Source organism: Anabrus simplex, chromosome 1 (assembly GCF_040414725.1).
Source record: "Anabrus simplex isolate iqAnaSimp1 chromosome 1, ASM4041472v1, whole genome shotgun sequence".
Taxonomy (NCBI): Eukaryota; Metazoa; Arthropoda; class Insecta; order Orthoptera; family Tettigoniidae; genus Anabrus; species Anabrus simplex.
In genome coordinates, this window is record NC_090265.1 from 1,580,692,428 (window position 1) to 1,580,709,559 (window position 17,132).

Consider the following 17,132-nt stretch of genomic DNA (forward strand, 5'->3'; position numbering starts at 1 on the left):
TTTAGCCTTCTAATAGCCTCTTTCACTGAGCTCGATAGCTGCAGTCGCTTAAGTGCGGCCAGTATGCAGTAATCGGGAGATAGTGGGTTTGAGCCCCACTGTCGGCAGCCCTGAAGGTGGTTTTCCGTGGTTTCCCATTTTCACACCAGGCAAATGCCGAGGCTGTACCTTAATTAAGACCACGGCCGCTTCCTTCCACTTACTAGGCATTTCCTATCCCATCGTCACCATAAGACATATCTGTGTCAGTGTGACGTAAAGCAAAAAATAGCAAATAGCCTCTCAGAATGTGAAGGCCAGGTTATGAGACAGCAGACCACTGAAATGAGAGAGCAAATTATATTCTGCCTCATAAACCCTGACCAGGAGATGATAGGCAGAAAAGGTAAATAGAAGGATCAAAGCACAAGCCATACTCAATAATGTACTCTGTGACTGTCTCTTAGTCACCAGTAGAGAATAATCATAAGGTTTCTCTCAGTAATAATTTTCACTATGGAGTAACTTACTCATTAATTGTCTTGCAATTTCTTGTAGCTGATCAGCAACATCCTCATGAATAACAACATTGTCAACAAATGATCGGCACCCAAAGGACTTTATACTGTAGGCCACATCTGCCTGCAATCCTATACCAAAAACAGAGAGAAAGTTTTATCAGCCAGTTAATATTCAAAGGTATTATTAACAGCCAGTAATATTCTGAAAAATTTTAATATTTTTATAATATCTTCTTCAAGATACTGATTTTTCAAAATAATGACTATCTCTCTATAAGATAATATTCTGTTATCTTTTATAACACATAGGCTCCTCGGCATCTTTGAAAATTTTCAAAAGTAGTTAGTGGGAAGTAACAACAATATCATAATAATACATAATACCGTACATAATTATCTAAAATGTAGATATGTTTCGACCCCTTGGGCCATCCACAGAACGTACAAATGTTCTGGAACATTAAAATAAAAAATATAAAAGCACTCTTATAACTCTTAGGAGATTGACAACTACAAATCAACCCTGGTCTGCATTTGACAAAAATATTAAGACTATTAGTCATATAAGGTTCAACAAATTTCCACTACTTACTTTCATGTTCAATTTCCTCAAGAATATAAACCGAAGAATATTTTAACAATGTTTACATATCATAATAAGAGATACGCAAGAACTCTCTTAAAAGAAGATCACACTAAGAAAATATAATTTTCTAAAGAGACTTTCTCACACAAGTGTCTTTATATTTTTATATTTTAATATTCCAAAACATTTGTATGTATTGATGATGGCCCAAGGGGTCGAAATATGTCTACATTTTAAATAATTATGTATTATTTAAATTTTGTTAACATTGTGTATTGAACAAGGTGGATTAAATCCTATTTTTAACTAAACAGCTAATATTAACAGAGAAATTTTACATTTCCTGTTTTGGTCCCCTTATACTGCAATGCCACTGGATTCTTTCTTTCTTTCTTTCTTAATCTGTTTACCCTGCAGGGTTGGCTTTTCCCTCGGACTCAGCGAGGGATCCCATCTCTTCCGCCTCAAAGGCAGTGTCCTGGAGCGTCAGACATTGGGTCGGAGATACAACTGGGGAGAATGACCAGTACCTCGCCCAGGCGGCCTCACCTGCTATGCTGAACAGGGGCCTTGTGGAGGGATGGGAAGATTGGAAGGGATAGACAAGGAAGAGGGAAGGAAGCGGCTGTGCCCTTAAATTAGGTACCATCCCGGCATTTGCCTGGAGGAGAAGTGGGAAACCACGGAAAACCACTTCCAGGATGGCTGAGGTGGGAATCGAACCCACCTCTACTCATTTGACCTCCTGAGACTGAGCGGACCCCGTTCCAGCCCTCGTACCACTTTTCAAATTTCGTGGCAGAGCCGGGAATCGAATCCAGGCCTCCGGGGGTGGCAGCTAATCACACTAACCACTACACCACAGAGGCGGACCCACTGGATACTAATCAAATAAAATAGTCAGGCTGAGTGGCTCAGACAGTTGAGGCGCTGGCCTTCTGACCCCAACTTCGCAGATTTGATCCTGGCTCAGTCCAGTGGTATATGAAGGTGCTCAAATACCTCAGCCTCATGTCGGTAGATATACTGGCAAGTAAAATAACTCCTGCAGGACAAAATTCTGGCCCCTCGGCGTCTCCAAAAACCGCCAAAATTAGTTAGTGGGACGTAACAACAATAACATTTTTATTATCAAATAAAATATAGCCTAGTACAATCTCTGAATATTCCTAAACTGAAATACTGAATTTTAAGAAATTCCCTTCAGCCGTTTCCTATGATGTTCACACAAAACAGACAGACAAATGAAAATTAGAACTGAACTTCTTAAACTTTGTATGCCTAATCCGAGATAAAAAACATTCGAAGTATACAGATAAAATTAATATTTTATTTGTAGAGATTAGCACAACTCACTTAGCTCTAGTGGAATATGAATAGGCAAATCTTGTAACCCAATTTTCATGTAAAATCCAATATTATATTTTCATGTGATGCTATCTAAACATTTAACTTCAAGATTGGTAATAATGATTACATTGAAGGAAAGTTTCTTATTATCTTTAGCATGATGCTTCGTAGTATTACAAAATATTGCAAGAACATACTTTCTCCATCAAAAGGCTTTGTATAGCCAATAAACATAGAACAAACATAGAATTCATAAGTTGTCATTCTACCTACTCTATGCTTGTCCTGTTTTTCCTTATCCTACACTACTCATCATACCACCTGTTGCCATTTCTTGATGGATGAAGTACTTTTTCACCCATCTCTTGGCAAAGGCAAAGCAAAGTGTAACTTCCACCAAAGTCCCACCCTCATCCATGGCTTTGACAATATGGAAGCTGCTGACCAATCTGATAGTCTGACTGTTATGAAAGGTGTTGCTCATAGGGTTAGTTGTGCTACGATAGCACTTTCTAGCCCAGTGAGAAAAGCAATCGCAAACTACCTCTTTCCTAATCTTGCCTAGTATGCTTCATTTTGATGCTGCCGTTGTTTCTTGTGGTTTCCCTGTACCTGTATAGAATTTGGTGGTGCTATTTAAGAGCCCAACCTGTCTCTGGCTGATGAACTAATAGATAGACACATTTGATGATGACGATTGTTGTTTAAAGGGGCCTAACATCGAGGTCATCGGCCCCTAATGGTACGAAATGAGACAAAATGGAATGACAAATTAAAAGTCTAAAATTCTCCACTGACCCGAATTCAAAGCATGAGAACGAAGAATGAATGGATGGATATAAATTTAAAACAATCAGTGGATGCAACCTGCAATGCTTTACATTCACAGAAACTGACGTGAAAGAATAGGATTACTGACCAAGGCACTGCTGCTATAGCATAACACTGAAACGATGATGCTTGCAGTCTAAAGAGGGTCCAAAATCCAAGTTATCGGCCCCTCATAATGGTACTGATCACTAGGAAAGTAGAACCATGGTATTTGTCCTGTTGCGGTCCTAATCAAAAGTAGCAGAGACTTGCTGTATTCCACACATTATTGTACTACTCAGAGGTTATGAAATTCGACATATAATACAGACCTATGTTTTTGTCACTTTGCGACGCCTTTGTACGTAGATGAAAGAAACAGTGCAAAACAAATAGTTGTTGAATCCAAAAAGAAGTCATGGGAAGATTTTGGTAACAACCTGGAAAGGCTAGGTCAAGCAGCAGGAAAACCTTTCTGGACAGTATTAAAGAATCTTAGGAAGGGAGGGGAAAGAAAATGAACAGTGTTTTGAGTAATTCAGGTGAACTCATAATAGATCCCAGGGAATCACTGGAGAGGTGGAGGGAATATTTTGAACATCTTCTCAATGTAAAAGGAAATCATCCTGGTGGTATTGTGAACACCCAAGCTCATGGGGAGGAGGAAAATGATGTTGGTGAAATTATGCTTGAGGAAGTGGAAAGGATGGTAAATAAACTCTATTGTCATAAGGCAGCAGGAATAGATGAAATTAGACCTGAAATGGTGAAGTATAGTGGGAAGGCTGGGATGAAATGGCTTCATAGAGTAGTAAAATTAGCATGGAGTGTTGGTAAGGTACCTTCAGATTGGGCAAAAGCAGTAATTGCACCTATCTATAACCAAGGGAACAGGAAGGATTGCAACAACTATCGAGGTATCTCATTGATTAGCATACCAGGCAAAGTATTCACTGGCATCTTGGAAGGGAGGGTGCGATCAGTCGTTGAGAGGAAGTTGGATGAAAACCAGTGTGGTTCCAGACCACAGAGAGGCTGTCAGGATCAGATTTTCAGTATGCGCCAGGTAATTGAAAAATGCTACGAGAGGAATAGGCAGTTGTGTTTATGTTTTGTAGATCTAGAGAAAGCATATGACAGGGTACCGAGAGAAAAGATGTTCGCCATACTGGGGGACTATTTAATTAAAGGTAGATTATTAAAAGCAATCAGAGGCATTTATGTTGCCAATTGGGCTTCAGTGAGAATTGATGGTAGAATGAGTTCTTGGTTCAGGGTACTTACAGGGGTTAGACAAGGCTGTAATCTTTCACCTTTGCTGTTAGTAGTTTACATGGATCATCTGCTGAAAGGTATAAAATGGCAGGGAGGGATTCAGTTAGGTGGAAATGTAGTAAGCAGTCTGGCCTATGCTGACGACTTGGTCTTAATGGCGGACTGTGCCAAAAGCCTGCAGTCTAATATCTTGGAACTTGAAAATAGGTGCAATGAGTATGGTATGAAAATTAGCCTCTCGAAGACTAAACTGATGTCAGTAGGTAAGATATTCAACAGAATTGAATGTCAGATTGGTGATACAAAGCTAGAACAGGTCGATAATTTCAAGTATTTATGTTGTGTGTTCTCCCAGGATGGTAATACAGTAAGTGAGATTGAATCAAGGTGTCGTAAAGCTAATGCAGTAAGCTCGCAGTTGCGATCAACAGTATTCTGTAAGAAGGAAGTCAGCTCCCAGATGAAACTATCTTTAACATCTGTCTGTTTTCAGACCAACTTTGCTTTACGGGAGCGAAAGCTTATTCAAAAGTTAGAAGTAACAGACATGAAAGTAGCAAGAATGATTGCTGGTACAAACCGGTGGAAACAATGGCAGGAGGGTACTCGGAATGAGGAGATAAAGGCTAATTTAGGAATGAACTCGATGGATGAAGCTGTACGCATAAACCGGCTTCGGTGGTGGGGTCATGTGAGGCGAATGGAGGAGGATAGGTTACCTAGGAGAATAATGGACTCTGCTGTGGAGGGTAAGAGAAGTAGAGGTAGACCAAGACGACGATTGTTAGACTCGGTTTCTAACGATTTAAAGATGAGAGGTATAGAACTAAATGAGGCCAAAACACTAGTTGCAAATCAAGGATTGTGGCGACGTTTAGTAAATTCACAGAGGCTTGCAGACTGAACGCTGAAAGGCATAACAGTCTATAATGATAATGTATGTATGTATGTATGTATGTATGTATGTATGTATGTATTGTACCAGGAAAGCCTAGGTCCTGGTCCATATCAATCGAAAGAAACGTTATTCCAGCATAAAAGATCCGACCGACGTACGAACATCTATGTAAAGAATGTTCCAGTATGTGCCAGACCCCACGAGTGCACTAGGCGGAGTCAAGTGACGTCACCTGTCGCTCGAAGCTCACCTCCCCTAGAGATATTTCTCGAAAAGAATTTTCTTTTGCCAGCTTTTCAACGCCTTAACCAATTTCAACGGGACAAACGCTGAATTGTAGCGGACGTCATAAAAGTTAATCCCTGTGAATTTCGAATTAATTCATCCCATGGTTGTTGAGTTATAATAATTTAAAGTCTAGAGAAATTACGCACTCACGGTCACATGGCCAAGAGATGCTACCCCTCCCAGCGCTGGTATCTATATATGTCAAGGCTAGCCAGCAAGCAGGCCAGCACAAGGACGAGTATACAGACGTGTGTGAGTGAGACAGAGGAGAGACCGACCCGCGTACAGTATGTTCGCGCAGTCACGGTGAAAGTACTTGCCGTCGCATTTCCGGAACCCGAAGTTATATCGCCGACATAATTATAAAAGACGTCGCACTGTATTTAGTACATTGCGTCGCGGCTACAGCCTGATTCTAAAAGACATTTAAGAATATAATACGAGTGAACTTATTGAAGTGCAAATATCAAATATTTAACGTTCACAGCATATGTCATTACGTGTAGACTTAGGTTACTTCAAATGATATTGAACTTCTACAGAAACTAATGTGTAGAATCACCAGAACTCATTTCTTTTCGAGTATTGAACTGTATTTCTTTATTTACGCCACATCAATATACGACTTACAGTAGTAATTTGAGTGAAAACTAAGAACTTTTTCTGAGGTAATATGACGTCATAATAACAAGATAAGCAGAAAATAATCCTTAGTGACTTAATGACTGTGTTCAAAGACTGTGATTATCGACTATGATTTGCCTTTTCAAGTGTGAACTGTGTAATTATGAACGACTTTAAATAGTATTTTCATACAGGAAGGACTGTGATTCTTCATTTAACGTCTTGAAATTCAATTACGCCATAAATAGTGCTCAACAGTAAATGACAGTGTCAGTGATAACTACTCGCACTAAGTGAATTTTTCGTGTGCGAAAAATCACCCTAACAAGCTGCAATTCTACATGATCCAGTTCCAGCCGTCATCATCTCATCGAGAACGTCAACATGGTGTGTTAAGGGAACATCGCCGATCCTGATTCTCCACGGAACATTTCAGATGTCCATCCTTCGACATTTTGTAGCAACATTTCTTTCCGTAAGTGGGTAGTAACAAACTGACTAAGATTTTTTCATTAATTTTGAACAGTGGAAACTTCAGTGCCGCGTGTGAACAAATATTTCAGAGTTCTCATAATTTCTCAGAAGTGATTAATTTAATTTCAAATTTCAGTTTCATATCTCGTAGAAAGACTTTAGGCTTTTCAAGTATGTTATATATCAAGGTTTACAAACTGAGAACTGAAAACTTTTAACAGAAATTTAATTTCTCATATCAACTTATAATTACAAATGTGTGCTTAGGTTTAGAAAGACTTTAGGTGGAAATTCAATACCTCATATTCTCACATATGAAAAACTTTGGAATCAGTGATATTTATTCCATTTTCATGAACAGAATTCAGGAAGATTACGTTCAAACTTTTAATTTCAATGCCAGATTTGAGTCCAATAATCATATTGCAGGGTGAAGAATTAATAAATTGTTTTGAAAAATTTTTTTAACCATCTATTACTCGCTCTGCGAGTCTATCCTACTCTGTATCGGCTCCAAAACCAAGTTCCACTCCCTGAGTTCCTACTCAAGCCCTTTGCCCAAAAACTTTTCCTGGTACAGAGAGGATAGTATAATAATAGATGGCGCCGCAACTTCAAGGGCTCGATTTGGAGCCGTGCCATAATAATAGATGATGCGCCAGTAATAATCGCAACATTCAGGGTTCGATTCAAGTCATAATAAATTGCATTTTGAGTACAGGATCCGACTGCAACTATTACGAACACAAAGAACTTGTTGTATTTGACTTATTCGAATATTCCGGAAACATTGATAACTTACTTGCAGCAATCGAAGCTGTCAGGCTTAGCATTAACGATCAGAATGCCAAGATTGATCGAATTAATACTCAAATGGTAGAGTCTAATAACCAGTTGCAGGCTCAAAATACTCAACTTCAACAACAAATGCAGGCACAAAATACTCAACTTCAAGCGCAGTTAACTGAGTCAAATAGTAAGGTTGAAGACTTAACTTCTAAAATTGACAGGACCTTGGACACTAAGTTTGCTGAAGCGGATAAAGTCATTAATAAAAGGCTCACTGAATCTAGTGCCCTTATCGAGCAACGATTCCGTGAAGCTGGAACTCGCCTCGAAAAGAAACTTACTGATTCTAGTGCACAAGTCGAAGCCACATTGAAAAACATGCGGGATCAGTTTGTTGAAAACTTAGAGTCTATTAAGGAAGAAATAAAGACAGAGGTTGTCAAGTCTTTAGACAAAGATCTTAGAAATGTTCTTCCTTCCGTTCAAGCATTTTCCACTGAACTCAAAGATTTACGGACTGAATTTCAAGAATCCTATGGTAACATCTCACAAACTCAAGTAAAGCTAGCTCAGGTGCAGGAAACCTTGCGAGATGCATTAAAGAAAGATGTGGGTAAATTACGAAGCGAGATAGGATTAATTAAGAGCACGCAAGGAGAACTCGATAAGCGTATTACAGGACAGCTAGACAGCACGCATACCCAGATAGCTGCTTTCTGTAAAGACGTACAAGTCATTAAAACTGACTTGAGAAATGAAATAACAAATTTAGACACCTCAATTAATTCTAAAATTAAAAATTTGTCTGAAGAAATGAATCAAATTAAACTCAAAGAACATACAACTGACGTCACAATTCCTGGTTCGTCGAGGGAAGTACACAGCACAACAACCCTTATTAAAATACCAGATGACAAACCAGTCAAATTTTCAGGACGTGACGAGTATACTGCTCGAGAATTTTTGTTAAATGTCGATGATTACCTGGAAGAGAATAGGGTAGATGACGATAGGAAACTTAGAGTAGTATCCAAACTTCTAGAAGGACGAGCCTTATCATGGTTCATAGCTTTTAAGAGCAACTTTAAAAACTATGACGACTTTAAAAAGGCACTTCTTAAACGCTTTTGGGATTCAGAAAGACAGCACCTTGTCAAGATGCAACTCTACTCTAGTAAATACAATACTTCAGTCAATACTTCCCGATATTCCGATTATTGCCTAATGCAATTAAAGAAGCTACAGTTTTTAGATCCACCTTTGCCAGATATCGAACTCATTCAGATCCTGACACTTCAATATCCGCCTCATGTTCAAGAGATACTAGTCGCTGCCAACATTAAAACATTGGAGCATTTTGACGCTACTTTGCGTAGGTTAGATACGGCTAATACCCAATCTAGTCCGAAAACTAACAGGAGTCGAGAAATAAATACGAACTCTGCGGAAATAAAACCGCCGGAGAGAGAGGAACCCAGGACACGTGAAGAAGGCAGATTAAGCCCTACTAACCCAACCAGATTCCGGAATTTTAGACGTCAGAGGAATCAGGATAGACACCCTTACCAACCTAGGAATTTATGGAGACAGCGCGAAAGCACTCCTGAAGAAAATCGTGAGTCCAGACGACGAGAACTCGAAAGTAGATGGAAGGATACACGGGAATACATCAGGGAGAGAAATCGTAATCCTGATGAGCCTGGAGCTACATCCCTGGAATACCAACGTCAATTCGGACCAAGAGTACAAAGATCACCTGATCCTGAACCAACAGGTGCTATAAAAAAAACGCCGATCTCGCAATAGGGAGATTAACTACAGAACACGATGAGGACGAGATTTCAAATTATTGTACTGCTGTTATCAATTACTGGCATATTGACGATTCCGAATTACTATTCGAAGACGCACAAACACTAAGGCCAATTATTACACGTTCATTACCTGTCATAACAGTACGCACAGGCAACCTACAGGTGATTACGCTCATCGATTCTGGAGCGCAAGCTTCTTTAATTTCTGATAGGCTTGTAGACTCGCTTAAAAATCAGAACAATGTTTTGTTATTGCCTGCAGCTCAGATTAAAGTAAGAGGGATAGTTCCTGATAAAATTGTTAAATGTAAATCCCAGGCATTTTTAGAGTTTGAAATTAACAGTCAGACATTCGAACACATATTTTTGGTAGTATCACGTCTTAACTTCAACTTAATACTTGGATCAGATTTTATGATCAAATACAAAGGAACCATTGACTATGATGCCAACCTCGTAAGATTAAAGAATAATTCCGTAGGACTACAGCTGGTAGGACGAAGTGACCTGGAAGTTCAAGAGAAGGGAGCCCGTTTCGAAGAAGCCGGTGGTGACATTATTAAGCCCGCTGTAAGCGAGGTTGCGCCAGCCGTAGCAGAAAGTAGAAAGGGTGACCAAAGTGAGGACGATGCAGAGTCCCTATTAAATGAGAACTCCATCATAGGTCCGGACTATATAATGTCAATAGCCAGTGTGGTTGAAGACCCGGAAATTAAATTAAAATTGGAGGAGGCTAAAAATGACGTTCTACAAAAATTTGCATGTGTATTCGATGACAAGCCTGGAGAGATAGCTGGCTACGAATATCATCTTGATGTAAATGACTTGTCTCCTTATCAGAAGAAGCCATATCCCGTCCCCGAGAAATATCGAGAAGAAGTTCGTAACTTAATTCATAAAATGACAATATGTACCACAGGAAGAGTAAAGCCTGGAAAAGAAAATCCTGCGTATTTTCTTTTCGTCCAACCAAGGGGAAGATGTACCAGGAAAGCCTAGGTCCTGGTCCATATCAATCGAAAGAAACGTTATTCCAGCATAAAAGATCCGACCGACGTACGAACATCTATGTAAAGAATGTTCCAGTATGTGCCAGACCCCACGAGTGCACTAGGCGGAGTCAAGTGACGTCACCTGTCGCTCGAAGCTCACCTCCCCTAGAGATATTTCTCGAAAAGAATTTTCTTTTGCCAGCTTTTCAACGCCTTAACCAATTTCAACGGGACAAACGCTGAATTGTAGCGGACGTCATAAAAGTTAATCCCTGTGAATTTCGAATTAATTCATCCCATGGTTGTTGAGTTATAATAATTTAAAGTCTAGAGAAATTACGCACTCACGGTCACATGGCCAAGAGATGCTACCCCTCCCAGCGCTGGTATCTATATATGTCAAGGCTAGCCAGCAAGCAGGCCAGTACAAGGACGAGTATACAGACGTGTGTGAGTGAGACAGAGGAGAGACCGACCCGCGTACAGTATGTTCGCGCAGTCACGGTGAAAGTACTTGCCGTCGCATTTCCGGAACCCGAAGTTATATCGCCGACATAATTATAAAAGACGTCGCACTGTATTTAGTACATTGCGTCGCGGCTACAGCCTGATTCTAAAAGACATTTAAGAATATAATACGAGTGAACTTATTGAAGTGCAAATATCAAATATTTAACGTTCACAGCATATGTCATTACGTGTAGACTTAGGTTACTTCAAATGATATTGAACTTCTACAGAAACTAATGTGTAGAATCACCAGAACTCATTTCTTTTCGAGTATTGAACTGTATTTCTTTATTTACGCCACATCAATATACGACTTACAGTAGTAATTTGAGTGAAAACTAAGAACTTTTTCTGAGGTAATATGACGTCATAATAACAAGATAAGCAGAAAATAATCCTTAGTGACTTAATGACTGTGTTCAAAGACTGTGATTATCGACTATGATTTGCCTTTTCAAGTGTGAACTGTGTAATTATGAACGACTTTAAATAGTATTTTCATACAGGAAGGACTGTGATTCTTCATTTAACGTCTTGAAATTCAATTACGCCATAAATAGTGCTCAACAGTAAATGACAGTGTCAGTGATAACTACTCGCACTAAGTGAATTTTTCGTGTGCGAAAAATCACCCTAACAAGCTGCAATTCTACATGATCCAGTTCCAGCCGTCATCATCTCATCGAGAACGTCAACATGGTGTGTTAAGGGAACATCGCCGATCCTGATTCTCCACGGAACATTTCAGATGTCCATCCTTCGACATTTTGTAGCAACATTTCTTTCCGTAAGTGGGTAGTAACAAACTGACTAAGATTTTTTCATTAATTTTGAACAGTGGAAACTTCAGTGCCGCGTGTGAACAAATATTTCAGAGTTCTCATAATTTCTCAGAAGTGATTAATTTAATTTCAAATTTCAGTTTCATATCTCGTAGAAAGACTTTAGGCTTTTCAAGTATGTTATATATCAAGGTTTACAAACTGAGAACTGAAAACTTTTAACAGAAATTTAATTTCTCATATCAACTTATAATTACAAATGTGTGCTTAGGTTTAGAAAGACTTTAGGTGGAAATTCAATACCTCATATTCTCACATATGAAAAACTTTGGAATCAGTGATATTTATTCCATTTTCATGAACAGAATTCAGGAAGATTACGTTCAAACTTTTAATTTCAATGCCAGATTTGAGTCCAATAATCATATTGCAGGGTGAAGAATTAATAAATTGTTTTGAAAAATTTTTTTAACCATCTATTACTCGCTCTGCGAGTCTATCCTACTCTGTATCGGCTCCAAAACCAAGTTCCACTCCCTGAGTTCCTACTCAAGCCCTTTGCCCAAAAACTTTTCCTGGTACAGAGAGGATAGTATAATAATAGATGGCGCCGCAACTTCAAGGGCTCGATTTGGAGCCGTGCCATAATAATAGATGATGCGCCAGTAATAATCGCAACATTCAGGGTTCGATTCAAGTCATAATAAATTGCATTTTGAGTACAGGATCCGACTGCAACTATTACGAACACAAAGAACTTGTTGTATTTGACTTATTCGAATATTCCGGAAACATTGATAACTTACTTGCAGCAATCGAAGCTGTCAGGCTTAGCATTAACGATCAGAATGCCAAGATTGATCGAATTAATACTCAAATGGTAGAGTCTAATAACCAGTTGCAGGCTCAAAATACTCAACTTCAACAACAAATGCAGGCACAAAATACTCAACTTCAAGCGCAGTTAACTGAGTCAAATAGTAAGGTTGAAGACTTAACTTCTAAAATTGACAGGACCTTGGACACTAAGTTTGCTGAAGCGGATAAAGTCATTAATAAAAGGCTCACTGAATCTAGTGCCCTTATCGAGCAACGATTCCGTGAAGCTGGAACTCGCCTCGAAAAGAAACTTACTGATTCTAGTGCACAAGTCGAAGCCACATTGAAAAACATGCGGGATCAGTTTGTTGAAAACTTAGAGTCTATTAAGGAAGAAATAAAGACAGAGGTTGTCAAGTCTTTAGACAAAGATCTTAGAAATGTTCTTCCTTCCGTTCAAGCATTTTCCACTGAACTCAAAGATTTACGGACTGAATTTCAAGAATCCTATGGTAACATCTCACAAACTCAAGTAAAGCTAGCTCAGGTGCAGGAAACCTTGCGAGATGCATTAAAGAAAGATGTGGGTAAATTACGAAGCGAGATAGGATTAATTAAGAGCACGCAAGGAGAACTCGATAAGCGTATTACAGGACAGCTAGACAGCACGCATACCCAGATAGCTGCTTTCTGTAAAGACGTACAAGTCATTAAAACTGACTTGAGAAATGAAATAACAAATTTAGACACCTCAATTAATTCTAAAATTAAAAATTTGTCTGAAGAAATGAATCAAATTAAACTCAAAGAACATACAACTGACGTCACAATTCCTGGTTCGTCGAGGGAAGTACACAGCACAACAACCCTTATTAAAATACCAGATGACAAACCAGTCAAATTTTCAGGACGTGACGAGTATACTGCTCGAGAATTTTTGTTAAATGTCGATGATTACCTGGAAGAGAATAGGGTAGATGACGATAGGAAACTTAGAGTAGTATCCAAACTTCTAGAAGGACGAGCCTTATCATGGTTCATAGCTTTTAAGAGCAACTTTAAAAACTATGACGACTTTAAAAAGGCACTTCTTAAACGCTTTTGGGATTCAGAAAGACAGCACCTTGTCAAGATGCAACTCTACTCTAGTAAATACAATACTTCAGTCAATACTTCCCGATATTCCGATTATTGCCTAATGCAATTAAAGAAGCTACAGTTTTTAGATCCACCTTTGCCAGATATCGAACTCATTCAGATCCTGACACTTCAATATCCGCCTCATGTTCAAGAGATACTAGTCGCTGCCAACATTAAAACATTGGAGCATTTTGACGCTACTTTGCGTAGGTTAGATACGGCTAATACCCAATCTAGTCCGAAAACTAACAGGAGTCGAGAAATAAATACGAACTCTGCGGAAATAAAACCGCCGGAGAGAGAGGAACCCAGGACACGTGAAGAAGGCAGATTAAGCCCTACTAACCCAACCAGATTCCGGAATTTTAGACGTCAGAGGAATCAGGATAGACACCCTTACCAACCTAGGAATTTATGGAGACAGCGCGAAAGCACTCCTGAAGAAAATCGTGAGTCCAGACGACGAGAACTCGAAAGTAGATGGAAGGATACACGGGAATACATCAGGGAGAGAAATCGTAATCCTGATGAGCCTGGAGCTACATCCCTGGAATACCAACGTCAATTCGGACCAAGAGTACAAAGATCACCTGATCCTGAACCAACAGGTGCTATAAAAAAAACGCCGATCTCGCAATAGGGAGATTAACTACAGAACACGATGAGGACGAGATTTCAAATTATTGTACTGCTGTTATCAATTACTGGCATATTGACGATTCCGAATTACTATTCGAAGACGCACAAACACTAAGGCCAATTATTACACGTTCATTACCTGTCATAACAGTACGCACAGGCAACCTACAGGTGATTACGCTCATCGATTCTGGAGCGCAAGCTTCTTTAATTTCTGATAGGCTTGTAGACTCGCTTAAAAATCAGAACAATGTTTTGTTATTGCCTGCAGCTCAGATTAAAGTAAGAGGGATAGTTCCTGATAAAATTGTTAAATGTAAATCCCAGGCATTTTTAGAGTTTGAAATTAACAGTCAGACATTCGAACACATATTTTTGGTAGTATCACGTCTTAACTTCAACTTAATACTTGGATCAGATTTTATGATCAAATACAAAGGAACCATTGACTATGATGCCAACCTCGTAAGATTAAAGAATAATTCCGTAGGACTACAGCTGGTAGGACGAAGTGACCTGGAAGTTCAAGAGAAGGGAGCCCGTTTCGAAGAAGCCGGTGGTGACATTATTAAGCCCGCTGTAAGCGAGGTTGCGCCAGCCGTAGCAGAAAGTAGAAAGGGTGACCAAAGTGAGGACGATGCAGAGTCCCTATTAAATGAGAACTCCATCATAGGTCCGGACTATATAATGTCAATAGCCAGTGTGGTTGAAGACCCGGAAATTAAATTAAAATTGGAGGAGGCTAAAAATGACGTTCTACAAAAATTTGCATGTGTATTCGATGACAAGCCTGGAGAGATAGCTGGCTACGAATATCATCTTGATGTAAATGACTTGTCTCCTTATCAGAAGAAGCCATATCCCGTCCCCGAGAAATATCGAGAAGAAGTTCGTAACTTAATTCATAAAATGACAATATGTACCACAGGAAGAGTAAAGCCTGGAAAAGAAAATCCTGCGTATTTTCTTTTCGTCCAACCAAGGGGAAGATGTACCAGGAAAGCCTAGGTCCTGGTCCATATCAATCGAAAGAAACGTTATTCCAGCATAAAAGATCCGACCGACGTACGAACATCTATGTAAAGAATGTTCCAGTATGTGCCAGACCCCACGAGTGCACTAGGCGGAGTCAAGTGACGTCACCTGTCGCTCGAAGCTCACCTCCCCTAGAGATATTTCTCGAAAAGAATTTTCTTTTGCCAGCTTTTCAACGCCTTAACCAATTTCAACGGGACAAACGCTGAATTGTAGCGGACGTCATAAAAGTTAATCCCTGTGAATTTCGAATTAATTCATCCCATGGTTGTTGAGTTATAATAATTTAAAGTCTAGAGAAATTACGCACTCACGGTCACATGGCCAAGAGATGCTACCCCTCCCAGCGCTGGTATCTATATATGTCAAGGCTAGCCAGCAAGCAGGCCAGCACAAGGACGAGTATACAGACGTGTGTGAGTGAGACAGAGGAGAGACCGACCCGCGTACAGTATGTTCGCGCAGTCACGGTGAAAGTACTTGCCGTCGCATTTCCGGAACCCGAAGTTATATCGCCGACATAATTATAAAAGACGTCGCACTGTATTTAGTACATCGCGTCGCGGCTACAGCCTAATTCTAAAAGACATTTAAGAATATAATACGAGTGAACTTATTGAAGTGCAAATATCAAATATTTAACGTTCACAGCATATGTCATTACGTGTAGACTTAGGTTACTTCAAATGATATTGAACTTCTACAGAAACTAATGTGTAGAATCACCAGAACTCATTTCTTTTCGAGTATTGAACTGTATTTCTTTATTTACGCCACATCAATATACGACTTACAGTAGTAATTTGAGTGAAAACTAAGAACTTTTTCTGAAGTAATATGACGTCATAATAACAAGATAAGCAGAAAATAATCCTTAGTGACTTAATGACTGTGTTCAAAGACTGTGATTATCGACTATGATTTGCCTTTTCAAGTGTGAACTGTGTAATTATGAACGACTTTAAATAGTATTTTCATACAGGAAGGACTGTGATTCTTCATTTAACGTCTTGAAATTCAATTACGCCATAAATAGTGCTCAACAGTAAATGACAGTGTCAGTGATAACTACTCGCACTAAGTGAATTTTTCGTGTGCGAAAAATCACCCTAACAAGCTGCAATTCTACATGATCCAGTTCCAGCCGTCATCATCTCATCGGGAACGTCAACATGGTGTGTTAAGGGAACATCGCCGATCCTGATTCTCCACGGAACATTCCAGATGTCCATCCTTCGACATTTTGTAGCAACATTTCTTTCCGTAAGTGAGTAGTAACAAACTGACTAAGATTTTTTCATTAATTTTGAACAGTGGAAACTTCAGTGCCGCGTGTGAACAAATATTTCAGAGTTCTCATAATTTCTCAGAAGTGATTAATTTAATTTCAAATTTCAGTTTCATATCTTGTAGAAAGACTTTAGGCTTTTCAAGTATGCTATACATCAAGGTTTACAAACTGAGAACTGAAAACTTTTAACAGAAATTTAATTTCTCATATCAACTTATAATTACAAACTCGCTTTCGCTCGTTGGGGGCTGCGCCCCCAAACCCCTCATTCCTCTACATTACAAGTGGTCACATGGAAAATTACTGTGACGAACCGGTACTTCGTTACGAAAAACGGATTGCGCCACCAGACGGCTCATATGTTTGCGTACATGTTTGGTCCTCTAATATTTTCTCGTACCGTACATTCATGATTTATAGAAAAGATAGCGTTAAACGTTTCGACGTGGTGAAACTTACGTACGATTCTCACAAGATAAGAAATGATTTTCCTAATGTAACGGGGAGCAATAGTCT

The 17,132-nt window shown here is 39.3% G+C and overlaps 1 protein-coding gene across 3 annotated transcripts in view; it reads right to left on the reverse strand.

The window, feature by feature from the left end:
* LOC136858560 (uncharacterized) overlaps nucleotides 1-17,132 on the reverse strand; it is a 106,306-nt gene that overhangs the window by 47,650 nt on the left and 41,524 nt on the right. For all 3 annotated transcript variants that reach the window (XM_067138183.2, XM_067138184.2, XM_067138188.2), the window contains one exon: nucleotides 510-629. In XM_067138183.2, coding sequence (XP_066994284.2) covers nucleotides 510-629 — 120 coding nt within the window. The remainder of the gene's footprint in view (nucleotides 1-509; nucleotides 630-17,132) is intronic.